Source organism: Opisthocomus hoazin, chromosome 5 (genome assembly GCF_030867145.1).
Source record: "Opisthocomus hoazin isolate bOpiHoa1 chromosome 5, bOpiHoa1.hap1, whole genome shotgun sequence".
Classification (NCBI taxonomy): Eukaryota; Metazoa; Chordata; class Aves; order Opisthocomiformes; family Opisthocomidae; genus Opisthocomus; species Opisthocomus hoazin.
The window spans coordinates 10,397,566-10,415,515 of record NC_134418.1 but is presented as its reverse complement, the minus strand read 5'-3'; the positions used below and the strand labels follow the sequence as shown (position 1 = coordinate 10,415,515).

The 17,950-nt window shown below is 48.4% G+C and overlaps 1 protein-coding gene across 3 annotated transcripts in view; it reads left to right on the top strand.

The window, feature by feature from the left end:
* The first annotated feature begins 305 nt into the window (after positions 1–305).
* Positions 306–17,950, top strand: part of MXD4 (MAX dimerization protein 4) — a 38,783-nt gene continuing 21,138 nt past the window's right edge. The window contains exons 1-3 of one of the 3 annotated variants that reach the window (XM_075420386.1): positions 306–439; positions 1,074–1,170; positions 10,679–10,708. In XM_075420386.1, coding sequence (XP_075276501.1) covers positions 376–439; positions 1,074–1,170; positions 10,679–10,708 — 191 coding nt within the window. In that variant the 5' untranslated portion in view covers positions 306–375. Of the gene's footprint in view, positions 440–1,001; positions 1,171–10,678; positions 10,709–17,950 lie in introns of all 3 variants that reach the window. The other 2 variants (XM_075420384.1, XM_075420385.1) reach the window with 2 other exon arrangements.

The following is a 17,950-nucleotide window of genomic DNA, read 5'->3' as shown; positions in this document are numbered from 1 at the left end:
GCGGCCGCTACCTGCTTAACATGCAAGAAGCCAGCCATTCAGCGAGCGCGGGGGCCGGGCCACCACGTGCTGTTGCTAAGCTTCGGCTTCTAAATTGTTACTATAGTGGCCAGCCAATCGGAGGACGAGATGGGGATCTGTCAACATTCCCTGCCCCAGCCGGAGGAAAAGGGGGGGGTGCGCTGGCTGCCGGTTGGCCCGGCTGCCTCCCTGCGTCCCGCCCCCGAGCCCAATCGCGACTCCCGATTGGCGAAACGGGCTGCCCGTCGCCTGTGTGTCAAATGTAGGTTGAGAGAGGTGCCTTATAACCGGGGGCTTGGAAGTCCCCCCGCGCGTGAACTCGGCGCGGCGCGGTGCGGGGCTGGCGCGTCGGCCATGGAGTTGAACTCTCTGTTAATTCTCCTGGAGGCGGCCGAGTACTTGGAGAGAAGAGACCGAGGTACTGGGCGCAGGCGGGCAGGCGGTCGGTCCCCCGCAGGCGCTCCCGGCCTTTGTTGTGAGGCGGCGGCGGGCGGGCCGGGCCGGGGGAGCAGCAGCAGCAGCAGCAGCAGCAGCAGCAGCCCCGGGCCTCACCTGCCCGGCCGCCGCGGGGCCGACCCGGGCTTCGCCAGAGGCACCGCGCTGGGGGAGGAACAGTGCGCTTCCCTTGGCCTTTTTTCGTTAAAATCCGAAAAGAAAAGGGTTGTTTTTTCCGTCAGGCCGTGGACGGGGATGGTGTGCGTGTCGCAGCGCTCGGGATTGCTCGCACTGCTCCGTGTGTGGCAGTCGGTAACTGTATGGCAGTGCCCCCCCCAGCGCAGCGTGACAGGGGTGGGTTTGCATGATCCGCCTCGGTTCCAATGTGCACTCCAATAATCCTCCGAATTTCGGCACTTTTTGTCTCTTAGTTTTTTTTTTTCTTCGGTTTACCGAGTTATTATCTTTTTTGTCTCGCTTCTTTAAGAGATGCCAGAGTAAAATCCAAACAAATCAACCCGAAAAAATTCTGTTCTTTACCCTAGCGTTCCTGCAAAGGAGGAAAAAAATGCATGGAAAAAATATATTGCCACTAATGCTGACTTTGTCCCTAGAAGCTGAACATGGCTATGCATCAGTGTTACCCTTCGATAGTGACTATTCCAGAAAGAAAACAAAGGCAGGCACCATGGCCAGAAAATCCCAGAATAACAGGTAATAGACGCACCACTTTTTCAGAATGAATCGGCAGCTTTTCCGATGTGTCTAGCTCATGTGCAGTGCATACATTTATTAAAAATAATAACTAATCCAGTGTCTTAGTTTCCCCCATCCCGGTAGTCGCCATTTTTTCCCTGGATGGGCTTGGCTCTGTTTTGATCTCTCATATAAACACTGCCACGCGTACACCATCTCCTTAGTACTCACTGCACTTCTAAACCATCCGCCCTCATCGCTCCTTCTGCTCCGCGCTCACCGACAGCGGCTTTTACTGCAGGTCTTAACACCGTGATCGCCACCCGGACTTCTCTTTGCATGGCACTAATTTCCCCCGCCACCCCCCCCTCCTCCCCCCGGCATTTATTTATAAACCACAGGCAGCGAACCGGCCGCCTTCCCGATGGCAGCCAGAGCAGATGCAGCCTCCGGTTGCGGCGCGGGGCTCTCGGAGGGGGAGCGTGTGCGGGGCGGCGGGGGTAGACCCACTCGTGCGCCTGAACCTCCCCTGTAGGCATCGAGCGAGAAGGTGCCGGAGTGAACTTGACCTCTCCGGGGCTTCTGCTGCACGGCCGGGTTGCCAGCCCACCCTCCCGCCGCATGCCGGTCCGTCAGTGCGCGTGACTCGGCGGTTATTTGTCGCGACTGTCGTCCGCCTTCTTGTCGCGGTGGTGGTGGTGGTTGCGTTGTTTTCCCCGCAGCCGCTACCTGTGCTGCGATGGCACGAGCGGGGGGCTGCTGTGCGCAGGCTCTCCGCAGCTTTGTTTGCCGCTCGGGCAGCGGCTGTGTACGTGCAGGGACCTGGGAGCTCCTCCAGCCTTGTGCCGTGCCCGCTCTGCTTTGCTCTTCCAGGGCTGCTCCGGAGAGGACCGAGGACCGTGCCCGGCTGGGCCCGCTTTGCCCCAGAGCGGCGATGCCCTCCCCAGCGCAGGCTCGGCTCTGCACGGTCGTGCTGGATGGTGGCTCCCGTAGAATAGCCTAAAATGAACTCGGCTCGCACGTGACTTGTTTTCCAAGCGAGCAGTGAGTCTCGGCGGGCCTGCTCTGCCCTGGCTCCTGCGGTGGGCATCCCGCACAGCAGCTGGGTCTGCGGGCACTGGGCAGGCCGGGGCGCAGGGCCAGCGGCCGCTCGTGGGGCACCAGAGGTGCAAACCGAAATCAAAAGCTGACGAGCTCCCTCCTTGAGAAAAACACGAGCTGGGGAGCGCCCTGCTCGTGCCCGCCGCGGGCGAGCAATGTGTCGTGACGGTAACTGAGGGGGAGCAAATTGTTCCCCTGTGCCCCTGCTCCGAGCAAGGCAACCGTTTCAGGGGGTGTGAATTGCAGTACTCCTGCATTTCTTGTTTTTAGTTGGATTCTTTGTCTCATCGCAGAGCACAGGGAAGACGTCAGTTCATTTTAAAAAAGAAAGTCATCAGGACTGGGAGGCGTGTCTTGTTTCCTGAGACACTCTGCTCCTGAAGATTTTTAATTATTTTCTTCTAAAGTATGCTCGCTGCTTTTGAAAAAAAAATTCACAGTTAACCGAAACAGGTCTCAAAGGATTTCCAGCTGTAAACTACTCATTGAATTGTACGGATTTCTTATTTTCTGTCTCTTGCATTCAAGAAATCTGCGTTACTTACAGAGCTGTTATTCCATCATTTCTGTTCTTAGGTCTCTTGTCATCCCCTGCAAAATAGTTATTTGTCTGAACTGTAAGCTGCTTTCAGGAGTTTTTAGGAGAGGATTTGTAATCTATCAAATACAGCAGAATGAAAAGATTTCTGGTTACAGATTTGGTAGCATTGTTAGAGCTGAGGCATACGTGTCTGCTTGCAGTTACCTTCCTGCTTTTTTTCTGCCCGCAGATTTATATTTACCTGTTCAGTCTTTCGCTCTGATTCTCACTCTGTAGCAGTGGCAGCCTTCAGAAATGCCGTCCTGCGGTATGCGATGTATACGTTTACTTACACTTTCTATTCTTCTCTTCTCGCTGCAGTGATTAGATGAGGGATGAGTCGTTTGTGCGACGGGACAGGGTAACGCTTGCTGAGAATCGGTTTCGGGGGTGGCTGCCAGCAGGATGGTGGTTTGCCTGGTTCGGCACGGATACGGGGCTTGCTTGCCGGTGTGGGGAACAAAATAGCACCCTGCTATTTTGGCGGTGAAGGTGCAGCAGCAGGGCCGTGTGGGCACCTCTGCCTGGTACCTACCGACTCTGTACCCTCATCTAGCAGTCGCTGCTCAGGTTTGCCTGTGAGCTTGGATTTCAGGGGGAGAAATTGTCCTTACATTTGCACATCCAATCTGAAAACGCATGAAGTACACTAGCATCGCAATTTTATTATTATTTGGAACTTATAGGCTATCGGGTCCGAGGCCCAGGCGACAGTGAATTTTTGATAATACAGTTAAATCTTCGTAAGCAACTCAAAGATTAACAGAGGGAGACGACTGGCCAAAGTTCAGAGGATCCGGAGTGGTCGTGGGTGATGTGAACCACTGGGCAGTGTTTGTCCATTTTATTGCTCCTGAACCATTTTCCAGCCGCGCTGGGTTTGGAGCATCAGATGCAGGCAGGCGTGATTGCGTGTGTGTCTGAAATTTACGCCGTATTATTGCTTTGTTTTTCTTACATATAAAAATATATCCTTAAGGTTGGAGGAGTAGGAAAGGAGGAGATAACTGCACATTTCAAAACTGCAGGGGCTCTGTTGTTGTTTTCATTATCTATTTTTGTATCCTGCTGCTTGCAGTATCTGATCAGATTAAGCAGTGAGAGAGATACATCTATGTATATATATTTTTTCATGCTTTATGAGCTATACGTATATAAATGCATGAAAAACATCTTCCTCCTCATTCTTGGAAAAGCAGACAAGATGGGAGGAGGAGAAAAACTGTCAGATGTGAGGAAGCCTGGTGTGCTGTACCCTTCTTCTTTGTTCTGGATTTTCTCACCGGCGTTGCCTGCCTGCGGGAGGGGAAGAGCGTACCCCGGGCAGTACCGGTGTGCCGACCGGCACCAGCGCTGCGGACGGGGGCAGCGGGCAGGGGTGGAGTACAGCTGCCCTGGGCAGCGAGGGCGCTGGTGGAAGCCTCCGGCCTCTGCTGAGGTGGCGGCGATGTTCACGTAAGAAATGGTATCTTCAGGCCTCCGTCCTCCCGTCGAAGGCTGGTGAGGCCCAGAGCCACAGGAGGAGAACGGGGAGGAAGGCTGCCCGCCCTTTGGGCAGGATGCTGAGGCCTGGGCTAAAAGCTGGCCGGCCTTGCAACTGCGATTAAGCAAGAAGTAATTTTGACAGGTTTGGATTCATGCAGGGAGAAATACCAGCAGAACTGCATTTAATTAACCAAAATCTATAAGCTTTCTGTCCACGGCAGGAATTTAACATTTTTCCTTTGTCCACTGATAGCTTTGGATCAAAATTGGAAGTGGTCATTAGCAGTATGTTGCTAAACAATATTCTCGGGTTTATTAGTAGCAATCAAACACAATTTTTAGCCATTTCTTCTTCACTTCTACATTGAAATTACTTGATCTTTATGTGTTTTCCTCTGGCTCAGTTTCCTATGATGTGCCCTTTCCCATGTCACACGAACCAAGCTGCTTTGTTTTCTCTCGCTTTCCGGTTTGCCGTTTGTACCGTGTCCTCAGCTGGGATTCAGACTTGTTCCTCTTCAGTAGTTTTGACCAAAATCCTCTGGCAAGTGGAAGTGGATTCTTGTTTTGCAAAGAGGACAGGAGATTGGAGAAAGGCACAAGACTGTCTTTTGGGGGGAGGCAAACCTAGGTCATGTCTTCTTGTGACACTAATACTTATCAGGTACTTGACCGCAGTATAATAAATGTCTCCCCTTCACAGAGCAGTGGCTGTAGTTCTTAAAGCTGTGCCATCCAGTCTAATAATTCTTGTTAATGTGCGTTTGGAATTAAAGAAAAGGCATAAACCAAACAGCTGGATTTAGTGCAGGTGTGCCTTGGAAATGTTAATAACAAATACTCCAAAGTCCCCTCGAGCTTGCCGTTTGATCCAAGCAAATGGAGAGGTAACACGTGTGCGATGTGCTGAGGAGGAACACGACGCAGATCTGAAATTCGGTGACGTTTGCTTGCGAGGCAGGGCGGTTTGATAGAAAACCATGCCGGCCTGCAGACACCTGGGACTTCCTGTGCCCTGTCTGCAGCGACACCCACCAGGCGTGGGTGGCTTGAGCTGTGCGTGGGTGCCAGGCACGTGTCCACCCCTGCACAGGGACCTCAGGCAGCCACTTGGCCACGGAAGGGTCAGAAATAAGGTAAAAGGAAAACTAAAATCTTAGTGTTAGATGCCAGTCTACTGAGGTCACGTTTAAATTTACTTGCAGAGAAAGGGACTGGACGCTGATGGTGCAGTGTATTTGGCCTGTTAATTTAGGAGCTGGTGTGTTGAAGGGCAGGAGAACAAAATAAATGCTGGTTTATAAATATATCTTCTGTATCAATTAATATTTTTGTTCGTGTGTTATATAAATAGACTTGTACTTTGTGCTGTGTTCTGGCAAAGGGTCATATCTAGAAAAAGATGAAAGCTGCATTTGGTGTTTCAAATAAAAACAGAGCTTAATGTCCGAATTCCTCTGTTAATGTTGGCTCATGGTGAGGGCCAACCTGTGGCCCACAGAGCAAGCCCCTTGCTCTCTGCAGATGTTACTCCATGCCCACACAAAGCAGCTTAGGGATCAGAGCCTGGTTTTTATTTCATTTTTCCTTTTTTTTTTTTTCTTCTTTTTTTTGGTGAGAGGCTGAGAATAAAATGCTGCAAACCAGGCTGTGCAGACATGGCTCCTCTGCTTTTTTTTTTTTTGCCTGGATTTCTGATTTTGGTAGATCCCCCTGGGTTCATTTTCCTAAAGCTGGCAGCAGAGGGACAGCAATTGATATTGCCACACTTGCTTTTAAAACTGATGCATTTTAGTCCCAATATAATAGATTTCACTAACTGGTCTGTCACCACTGAGGAGCTGCAGTAGGTCTGTGGTGCCTGGGAGTTGCAGTGTTCGTGCAATTGAGGAAGACAAACTGCCACCATATTATAACTGTGTTTGGACCTCACCACCGCAGCGCAAACTTGAATGAGGTACCGGAGCCAGAGCTCTGCATCGAGGCTGTGCCAGTATGCCTGGTTCCCAGATCCCAGCTGAATCTGCAGGGCCAGTTAAATTTTGCTATGAGGAGAATGCAAAAGTAATTTCTAGTGGATTAATTCCATACAGGCTGTTGCTTCCACAGGCTGTAAGCAGCACGTCCAGTTTAAAGCAAATGGAAAAACCAAGCAGCCCGGGAGCAGTGAACGCTGGGCAGGACGCGTGCTTATGCCCAGGTTTAGCCTTGCACCACTCCTCACCTCTCGTGATTCGGCTGGCGGGCTGTGATATTTTCAGGTGCGTCCCATGGCAGGTTTCATGTGTGGACAGGGCATTTTCTGGAAGCGAATTGGGATCTTCCCAGTGAAAAGCTGCGTAGCAGTCGCATCCAGACAAGGATGCGGGTGTATGAGCCGCATGCTTTTGTGCACTGGCACACTTGGGAGCGGGAACTGGATGCGGACACTGAATGTGTAGCACCTTGTAAAACTTCTTGCTTTGTTTGTCCTTACTCTTTCGGCCTGGACAAAAGGTGAAGCGCAGGCAACGCCGTTCACACGTGGTCCTCCAGGCGCTGTGCAGCCTTAGGTGGAGTTGTGTCCCCTGCACATGAGTTGCCCACCACCCTGCCCACACCAGAAAGCCCTGGCGCAGGCAGGGCACTTGCCACTGTTTTAAGCGCTTCGTTAACTAGCCTGCTTTGCTCCCTACAGCGCTTTAAAATGCGTTGGCCACTGGTAGCGTGGTGGTGACTCGCAGCCTGGACCTGGCTACCATTAGCATTGGGGAAGAAATTTCTGCAGTGTTGCTGACATGTCCCCGCTTTTCTCAGGAGCTGTGCTGATTTCCTCCCGACACGATGCTCCGTGTGGTGGGGCAAACGGATGGAGGGGTCGGGGAAGGTGTCAGCAATGAAACAGACAGCGCACCATGCGTACAGCGAAACCAACCCAGTACGTATGTGGGCAGTTCCTGCTGGCTCACCCGTAAAATGGTAGAAAGTGGACTGTGGGGGGGACTTGTTTTTTTTCTGTGTTAGGCCTACCATCTCAATTAGCACCCATCCTAACTGTTTAGGTGTGTCTGCTGAGAGTTGCATCAACCAAATGCTCAAATCCAATACCTAGAGGTCTTGTTTAGGGAGCGAGGGTGGTGGAACGGGACAGCTCTGCGGACGTGCTGTTGGAAGTAGCACAGCGTCTTGCAAACCAACATCTGCATTTACTTGGCTCCTCCCCCTTCTTTCAAATCTGCTTTTGACATTTTGTTCCCGAAGGGAATTTAACTGCTACTTTATAGCTGGTGAAATGCGCAGCATTTGCTAAAGGGATATTAGGGCTGTCTCAGGTCAACAGGGTGGTCTAAGCAGCAGTGTTCTTGGTCTCCTCCTCTCGAATCTGTGATTTTGCTGATAATTTTTTTTTATTGCTGGCTTTTCCCCTTTATTTTTATCTGAGCCTTTTATTGACGCCTTTCCTTCATCACTGCTGCCCCCAACTCCCCCAGGTTTTGCCTGGAGATACAGAACCCAGTATAGTGAACTTAAGATAAACACCACAAGCCTTTCTTCTCTTGTAGCTGCTTTTGAAGGGCTCCACAGACCTTTTGTCTGAAAACCAGTCGTACATCTCTCTTTTTTATAAATACATACATACATCTTCTTAGTCTTGGCCTAAACTTTATCTTTTACTGAAGTAATAAGAGACTCCATTTTGAAACAGAGGTAGTGCTTGAGGTACTGCTTTGTGTGCAGACCAGTTCTCACGTTTTTTTTCCTCACTTCAGGTTGCATGAAGAGCAGAAGGAGATGGATATTCTTGCAATATATTGTGCTATAGACAGCGAAGGAGCGAATAGACAATATTTAGGGAGAGGTTCGTGTCTTCTGAAAAGAAACCCAACAACAAAAAAAAAAACCAACAAAAAAAAACAAACCATTTTTGCAATAGGGTAGTTAGCTGGCTCTGTAGGTGGAGCAACTGTCAGGCGAATGTCAGAGCTCTCGGTTTTGATTCCTGGAAAGGGCCTGATAGCTGAGGCCTCCCTGCATCTCCTGAAATGTGTGGTTGGTGCCCATGTTAGCACCCATCGATTAAGGTTCTGCGTCCTGAAGAGCTCTGCGAAGAGGCACGCGTTTGCTGCTGCTCCGTTTGGCAGCTGGCGTAGCCAGGGTGGGCAGCTGTGCCCCTCCAGAGCCCGTGGGGCACGACCCATCCCAGGCAGGCCCCAGGTCACCCTTCCTGGGCCAGAGCTGCCTTGCGGGCTGTGCTGCATGCAGAGGGACTTCCAGGTACTCGCTGCATCCTCCCTTAACCTGGCAAAGTACTCTGTGCAGCCTGAATTTTTGGCCAGTGGCTCTTCTGCTGGGGCAGCAGTCGCCATGCATGCTCACCGGAGACGGCTGTGGGCTCTGCTACAGCAGGCAGGTTGGAATTGGCTCGTTACGGTGATCATGTTCATCTTGTGTGTAATTGCCAGAAATGTCAGGGAGGTCATGCCATAGGGCTGAATCTAGGCCAGCCTGTATTTCCTCTCTCCCAGAGTCCACCGTGAACAGTGTCTTTGTGCCTTTGACAGGCCTGCTGAGGGTGCCTGGGGAGAATGATTCCTCCTGAAGTTACTTTTTCTGTGTGTTTTTGTAAACGTTGGTGGATATGGCATAGTGTTCGTCACTTGTCATGGAGAAAAGGTTTGCTCTATCTCTGTGTGTGTAGGAGTAGAAAATAGAAACAATATTCCCTTATTATGGTCAAATGGCAAAGACAGTAAATCACAGCAAACCCAGCCCACCTTGACCTATTAATGTAGCACAGAATATGTGTGGAGCACTTTCAGTGTTGCTGCATTGGTCAGGAGCACTTACAGAATCACAGAATGGTTGGGGTTGGAAGGGACCTCTGTGGGTCATCTAGTCCAACCCCCTGCCAAAGCAGGGTCACGCAGCAGCTTACCTGATTGTGGCCCACTTGATGCAATAAGTTAAAAAAATATAAATTCACAGGCTCTTGAGAAACAGATACCAGGTAATGGCTGTCATAGCTGACGTCTGGGTAGCAACACTGAGATGCTTTCCATTGAAAACGGATTGACATCGGTGCTGAACCTTGTACGCGTTTGAGTTTTCTTCCACCTGCAGAGGGGCCTTTCGCTTACTTCCTTGCGGCATCAGGAGCTGCGCTGGGCTGAAATAAATTACTCGTGGATTTGTTCATTGGTTGTTTCTGTGCGCGAGCTTTGCTTTCTGTTTTCCCCTCTCCGTGGCCGGAGAGATGCTTTCGCCGTCCGTAGCAGCCCGGTACGCCGCAGCATCCAGCTGCACACATGCGAGGAGAGGCAGAACGGCTTGCGGCTGGGCTGGCCGTGCCTTTGGGCAGGAAGGGTTTCTCACCCTGGGACATCTCTGCTCGCTCGATGGACTGCGCGCTTACACCTCCCCAAAGCCGTGTCGGTTAGCACGGCGTGCCCAGGTGCAGGCGGGGGTTACAGCACGTCGCAGGAGAGCTGCTTTGACGTAATCTGCCAGCCATAAAAGCTCCACCGCCTTTGTATCTTTTGATCCTTAAGTACTGGAAATGTTTTTAGTTGGACAGAGCTAAAGGTCCGGGAAGTTGCTGGTTTTGAAGTGGTGACAATAACTTCATTTTAGGAATGTTTTTAATCTGAGCTGTATAAATAAATAAAATTAATATTTCCAGCTGAATCAGTTAAAAAAAAATAATCCTCCAAGAAGTTAGGGCTGCCTTCTAACAGCAAAAAAACTGAGGCATTGGTTGGAGGAGGGTGGAAATCTTGAATCCTAGTAGATGGGAAGAGAATAGCACACTGATGTGGTCGATTTGGGGACTGTGATTTCCCTCCGCCCCCCTTCTGTAGACTCAGAAGAATTAAGAGGATTCCTCTTTTTTGGCAGTAAGATGCCAACAGCAACAGCAGTGGTTAACTGGTTAACTGCTGATTTTTCTTTCTGCGGCTCTGCAGGCTTGAAAGCTGGCTTTTTGGGTGCTTTTTACTCTTACCTGTTACCATTTAGATCTTCTGACGCTTTCTGCCCCCTCATAATTTTTCTTCACAGATCAAAATCTTGTGGGCTGTTTTTATTACTAATCTGCTCATTTTTTTATGTCCAATTCTGTCTCTGAATCTATTGAACACTAATAAATGCAAATCTATTATAATTCCCCCCTAAACCCACGGTTTACTCATGGAAATTAAGTTGATACCTTGAAGTATCTAAGGGATGTAAAAGTGAACCAATTTAACAGCGAAGCTGTTTCATAATCCATATAAATACATGTTTTAGAGAGCTCTTTTGCAGCTTATGCAGGTGTTGGCTTTTAAATATGCTAAATCTTGGTATTTATCCTTTTCTCTAATATTTCTTTTCTCTTTTTAATAGGTCATCACACAACGAACTAGAAAAACATAGGTAAGTCTTGAGAAAAAAAAGCAATTTAAAGTATGTATGGCTGACGTTAGAATTGCCATGCTTATTGAAGAATATAATGTTGAAATTGTTTTGACTCTACACTGGATAGCTTATTAGTTAAGTTGGGGGAGTTATCAACTAAAATCTCACAGGTATAATATTATTTGGCTTTTTTTCTGTTTGGTGTACTATTGTTGAAACACCCTTGATAATTAGCTTTGGACTGATTAATGCTGTCACCAGTTAACCGTACTGTTACTAATAACGAATCTGATTGGAGCAACTGTTTGCTAAAGGTGTTAAATGCTATAAGTACAATCAAAGTATTTTGTGATTAAGGTGGATGATTTTTGGGGAACAATATGTCACACAGGGTTATTCTATGTTTTTTTTAAAGTATGCCTAAAGTGCAGTTTATTTTCATCTTGCATGTAAGTACCTACGGATACGTTTTCCCCCTCCGTCTGCTTCCTTGCTGGTACGTGTCCTGTCCAAAGAGCTGTGTGTGAGCTAGGAATCAGCAGCTCCTGAGCCGCAGCCCTGGTGCTGTGCATCCAGCGCTGTGAAAAGCTGCACTTGCTTACCAAGGACATTCATTAGACCCCGAAGACCCGAATCTTACAGAACTCGTGTTTGCACAGTTTTGGAGGCAGTGTTTGCCATCTGCTGTATCTTGTCAGAGTTTGTTTGCAGATGGGCATTTTAGCTGTAGGAAGTCTCCCGGGGTACGCTGCTGTGAAGGTGCCCACAAAGAGTGGCCAAGAGCAGAAGGCACCTGTCCTCGCTCTCCTAGCTGAGCAGCACCGGGGCACCCTCACTGCAGGATCGCTGTCTTTTGCTTATCATGCAGGCAGCAGGACAGACTCTCTTTCGGGTGGTTTTTTTGTTCTTTTTCGTGTAGCTTGTGGTCTTTTGGGTTTCATGCATCCAGAGAAAGTGAGGGGTGTATGTGTGAGTATGACTTAAACCTATTTGCATGCTTGTAAATACGTGAAACATGGTTGATGGCACAACAAGATTGAACTCACAGGGGGTTTTTTGTGTGTTGTTCTGTGGCTGCAGTTATGTAGCAGCTAGACCATCACTTCACTTGCATGCCTACATGCTTTCCTGTAGTTTAATTGTAATATGAGTAAACTATAGCCCTGCCTAATAGCCACGTGGTCATCCTAGAGATGAGAGGAGCTGGGGAACGCTCAAGCTCACAAATGCAGGCCTGGGCTGCAGAATGCAGTGTATTGGCTAAGGCAGTGAAATCAGCTGGCAGAAGTTCTGCTGACAGAGTCTTCAGGAAAATAGCTTCATGCAAAATTCTGTCCTTCGGTCACACTTCTTTTAAAAAAAAAAAAAAAAAAAAAAAGTCTTTGGCCCCAAATGTGCTTCTTCCATCCTCTTTCTAGATATTCTGTTCAGTTTCTTCCTTTTGCTCTGCTCCACCATTACTGACTTGTCACCATCTAAACTGCATATTCCATTTCTTTTTCTTCCAGTCATTTTTATAACCTGAGCGTGGAGTTGCCTCTTCTCCTCCCCTGCTCTGCCTTAATGTGTTTAAGCAGGACAGCAAATGAGGCACAGCAGCATTTGCAGCAGATGCAGGGGCAGAAGAAGGTTCTATTAATTGTTCAAACTCTGTTCTCACTTTCAGTTCTGTGTTGTATCTTTGTAGTAGCTGGACCAGGTAGTATTTGCCTTGCTACCTTTTCTTTCTCTGCCATCTCAAGGTCAAAATCGTATGCAAGGTATGTCTTGTGATTGTACAACTAATATTTGTGACTGCTGCTGCTTGCTGCACCTTCTACAGTTACAGCATACTTGAAGCTAGATTTTATTATTCCTAGTGAGAACCTGCAAATTAGTGCTAAGATCCTTGTGTGTGCAGAGGTGCTCGCTAGAGCAGATGAGGTGTGTACAGTTGTAGTTACCGAACGTATTGGTGTGAAGGGCTATTGTAGTTTTAAATCTTATTTAACAACCCCCTCCTCCAGCAGTGTGGGTGTATGAGCTGATAATACCAATCGTACTGTTTTTCTCTCTGTTTTACGAAAATTGCATTAAAATCCATCGAGCGTCTTGCAAAGTTGAGTGGAAGATTCGCAGCCATAGCGTGCCCGTGTAGCAGCTGGTCCTTGCAGCAGAGCCTGTCCTCTCCGCCCCCGGCGCAGCCCTGCCCTGCCGCATGTGAAGCACTGGATGTTGATTTTGGAGGTGTATTCTTTGCCAGACCAGTGCCTTTGACTCACCACAGCCATGATGCTTCTGGCTGAGGCATGCTTGGTTATCTCACAGGAGGCCGTCGAGGAGGAAGAGAGGAGATGGCTGCTCACATCCTCTCCTTGCCCAGTCCCTCGCGTGGTGTCTGTGGGCTGGACTGAGTGCCGGAGGGCAGGGACATGGCTTCCTCATTTGCAGGGCCTTTGTGTCCTGGGTAAGGGTGGCCAGAGCTGCCACTAACCAGAAAGGCGTGGTAGCCATGTACTGGTGCACGGTGCTGTTACAGGTCCTGCATTGGTGCTGCACATAAGAGGTTTTATCTCTGGTGTTGAACTTGGTGGGAATGGCAGTGGTTGATCTGTGTGTGTGTGTGGACTTGGCCGTTTGGCACCACAACTTCAATTTGCATTTTCTGGTGATGGGTTTCTCTTTTGTGTGCTCTTGAGGGGATGCTCAGAGGAAGACAAATGGAAGCAGAGACATAATTCCAACAAAACTTCTCATTATATGATAGACTTCGGACTACAAGTATGGTAACGTGTTAGTCCGCAGTTCATATGTAAATTCTTTTTCTCTGCTTTGAATCTCCCTAGGATACCCTGCTCAGAACTTCAGTGTGTGTTCGGTGTAGTGACTCTGTGAGGACTCATCCTTCTAATGGCAGTCCTGTTTTGATCCTGTGTGATTAAGGTTTGCATCTCAGAGCCATGAAACAGGAAAACCCCTAAACAAAAAGTAGAGAGGCAGGAAATCTTTTATCCTAAGGACAAAGAAGGTTCTAGAACATACTTTGATAATTACAGACAGGTCAATCAGAACAGCATTCAGATGTAACTAGTTCCTAATGACAAATATATACATGTGTATATATATATTTTTTTATTGTTTCCAGCCAGAGCATGATCTCTGTAGGCTTTCACAGAGCAATGTAAACAGCAAGTGCATTGGTAATCGTGGCTTTCTGCAAAGCAGTTTTTGAGTCGACGTAACGTGACTGCTGTACAGAGGAATTCAGCCTTCATAGTGTAAAAAAAAAAAAAGCAAGAATCTACAAGAGACTCAAACTTCTTAAAAAGACACAGCATAATCTCAGTGATTTGCATCGATTTATACTAGTTTTGCATTACAATCTACAAACGAAGGTATATCCCCCTGAAGATTGTACTGAGATCTTCACGCTGCTCTGCGAAGGCAGGGAGTCACCTGCCCTCTGCTATTCATGCATGGACTTGTCCCCCAGCTTGTGTGGGATGTGGGAGGATGCAACACCTCCTGCCGTGGTCCATCCTTGCTGGTCGGAAGCAGATGGAGCCCTGATGAGAGGTGCTGGGACAGACCCGTCAGGGCTCCTTCGGAGACAAAGTCCTTTTGCTCCTGCCTGGCCCTGAGGAGCTCTGCTGTGGAAGGGGTTCAAGATCTTGTCCATTCTGTGGCAAAGGCTTTGAAAATAGCTGGTGAAAGTGAATGACTTTGAAGAACAGCTTTTAAGAATTAGGGAATAAATGAGTAAAAGCATACCTCTAAATTGCCAAGCCGTGTGCTACTGTCACCAGGCTGGCAGCGTGTGAGCTGAACAGGTGCCTTGGTGGGGTGACCGTGGTATGGCTTGATCTAGATGGATAGCTATCTCCTGCCTCTGTCAGACCATTTGTATTACTCTCTGTGGGGCTTTCTTGGGTTTTTTTTTGATCAGGGAGGGGCAAGGCACAGATGAGCAGTGGTACAAGTTGCCCTACCTGCATTCCACTAAACAGTCAACTCCGGGCAAGCAGTTGGAGTGTAATGAGAAGAGGGAGCTGATTGCTGTCTTTGGGCAGGATGGACTGGTGATCTCCAGCATGGCAGCACTCAACAGTGCGGCATGTGAGCTGCAAGTGCTCTCCTGCTTGGAGGAATCGGCAGATCCCGTCCCAGGCCCCTAAGGCGTAGGTTTGACAAAAACTGCGGAGCTGAGCCGGGTGTTGCTGTTGGGAGAGCTGTGCTCTAGCGGCCTTTCCCGGGTCTCCTGTCCAGGTTGAACTGAGAAGAAGTGCACAAGTTCTCAGCTCAGCCACTGGGTACTGGGTGGGACAGGGAGCAGTTCTCTCTCGCGCGTTCATGTTGCAGCGCGCTGCGAGGGCTGTGGAGATGGCCTGGGTCAGCTGAGTGGGACAGCCCTGAGTTTTTAGAAGTACAAGACCAGGATGGGGAATACATGAGACATAGTGACTTGCAGTCCTATTAGTAGAAGAAAACAAACCTTTCCTTCTTCTCGAGTGAGCCCAATGTATGCATTGTCGACAGTGCTGATCAGGGGGAGACTGGAAGTGTTCCTGTGCCTGCAGAAGGTCATGCAGTCCTGAGTTTTGGGTAGTGCATTGTGTAGTTCCCAAACCTAAAATCTTGCCAGAAAAAGGTTGCTATTTTGCACCACCATGTGTATAAAGTAGAGATCAGTAAATAAATGTAAGTTTTGATGACAAATAAATATTTTGATGGGAGCATTATCATGTACAACTGAAGTTACGTTCTAATAGATAGTCAGTTTTCTCATGAAAGAAGTGCAGATGTGCTTGCCAGGAGCATGTTTACGTTCATTGGTACATTAATTTCACCCACCAGGGTTACCTGGAGTTTAAAGGTTGTATAAGCTGAGAGAGCGTATAGGTGGATGCCTTGAAATTCTTTCTGTGGTTCTTCATGTTACTAAATTGCAGGGTTAATGAAAAGCATGTAATCGCCAGTTGCTGATAAACTTGGAAATTTTGAGACAGAACCGAAAGGTCATTGAAATAATAGCATACCAAAACAATGCTTAATGTTTATTTTTATTATGGGCTGCCTTTTCAAAATCACGAATGACCGTTGTGGTTAGTGCTGTTACGCAGCAGCGGGACACAGCTGCATTGATCCATCGCATTAATGGCTGCGGTGCCGCCACTAGCTGAGGAGACCCCTGACTGCTGCTGGAGGGAGAGTGCTGCCAGGCAGGGATCCCCCAGTGTGCTCCTTGCTGCCGTACTTCCATCGGGACTTGAACCCAGCCCGGCTGCACGCTGCTGCCGCTGGATCCTGCTTCCTGCTGGCGCAGGAGGGAGCGGAGAAGCTCGCTGCTTCAGCCAGTTCGTTTTCCTGACCCAGCTCACTGTCACAGGCACACCCTAATGCCGGCACAGGGAGAGGGTGGGATCGCTTCTTTGGGTGATGGTATTAATTTACAGTACAGGGCAGTACAGTTCACTACTTCATCAGTTGATTTTTTCTCGTAAGCATCCAGTTTTGGCTGCTATTGTCTGGAGAGTGCTGGGCTTGATGGGTCTTACTGACCTGGTACAGATCTCATTGTTATAATGGGTCTATAAAGACTGCTGCCATTTCCAGGACATGCCCAGAGTATACATAAACCATCCAGATAACACGGCTGCTACATTAGTGGTGGGACCCACCTCATCTTACTGGCGGATCTTAACCTCCGTATTGTATCTGTTTCTTCTGGTTTTCTCAAGTAAGGAACTTCTTACACCATCTGGTTGGTGTGATTTGTTGCAATTCACTTGAATTGCAATAAACATACCTTTGCACTGCTTAAGCCAGGTAATGTCTTAGAGTCTGACTTGCCTTTGCCATGGTTTCGGCAGCTGCTCCCCCCCAGCTACGACTGCCTCTCTGAGGATGCCGGCTGTGGTGGTCAGGCAAGTGGGGATACCTCAGCCAGCGCAAGGCTGAGCCTCCCCTCAAACTCCCCTTTACCTGTCATTTAACCTCAGGTTTCCAACAGAGGGCAAAGCATAGAGTGGCATTTGTGTCTTAAATTGCTCTAATAAGGTTTTCTTTGTGGAGCTTGTTTGGCTATGTCTATACAGAACTGGACTCACAAAACTGAAAATTTATTCCTATACTTTTGTTGAAATGTGCCATGTTTCTGAGTCTGAGGAATTAATGGAATTAAAGAAATTAGAAGGTTTACAGCTTTGCGCTGAAACGCTATTCTTTCTTCACCTTTCCCCCACCTCTAGGAAGTCAGCAAATGTCCGGACCTGCGGCTTGTCCTGTACTGCATGCTGGAGTAGCTGCTATAAATGCCCGTGCACTGAACTGCTGTCTTTTCAGTGCACACAGCAGCTCACCTGATTATGCACTCCCAGCAAAAGTGTCTTCCCACCTAGACTGCTGCTTTGGAAAGGAGGGGTGTAGTAAGCGGACGGAGATTGGAAGTTAATCTGCTCAGGAAGTTTTATTCCAGGTGTCAGAGATGTACACATCCTCGTGCTTTGGACAAAGCTTTTATTTGGCAATGAAAAATGGACTAAAATACAGTCTTGACTAAATTGTAATGTCCTTTTTCCTGCTGAAGTCAGCTTTGAACTGCAGAGCAGAAGTGCAGTCTTGGGTCTGGGCTCCAGAAAGCTGAGTGCTTCCTGGCCAGCCGAACAGCCAGCAGAAAGCAGATGGGTGAGAAACCAAGTGCATGCGTTTTTTCCACTTGAGTTTGTTCATCCCTCTCTCCAAACACAAGTCCACTGTGTGTTGGCCTCTAATGGACTATATGAAAGGTGGTTTTATGTTCTCAGCATCTGCTGATTGACCTGGCCAATTCTTATCCGCCGTGGTAGAAAGCGTGGGCTGGTCTTGCACAAAATGGAGATAGATGGGCCACGCTTCCAGGTAATGTCAGGGCCGCACAGACAACAGCTAGGTGCCAGTTCCCTGCATACCGGGGAAGAGGTGCCTGATGGTGACTGCTCTCTTCATTGGAGGAGAATAAGAGTTGTTGAATTGGTTAGTAAAAAAAAAAAAATTTCCTTTTAAGCTTGCTAAGCTACATCCAGGGAAGTGAGCTGGAGCTTGGTTTGGTTTTGTTTTGTTTTTTTAATTAAAGGTATTTAGGCAGCTAATGGGCTTTAAGAAGCTGGCCTCTGAAACGAGTCTGACATAACGCGATGGGAATCCTTGGCTGAATCGCAACCAGCCAAGTCTGTGGAAGCCCACAGAGGAAAACTAGGTATACAGAAGTGGTACCTGTCGTGGTTTGAAGAGGTGGCAAATGCA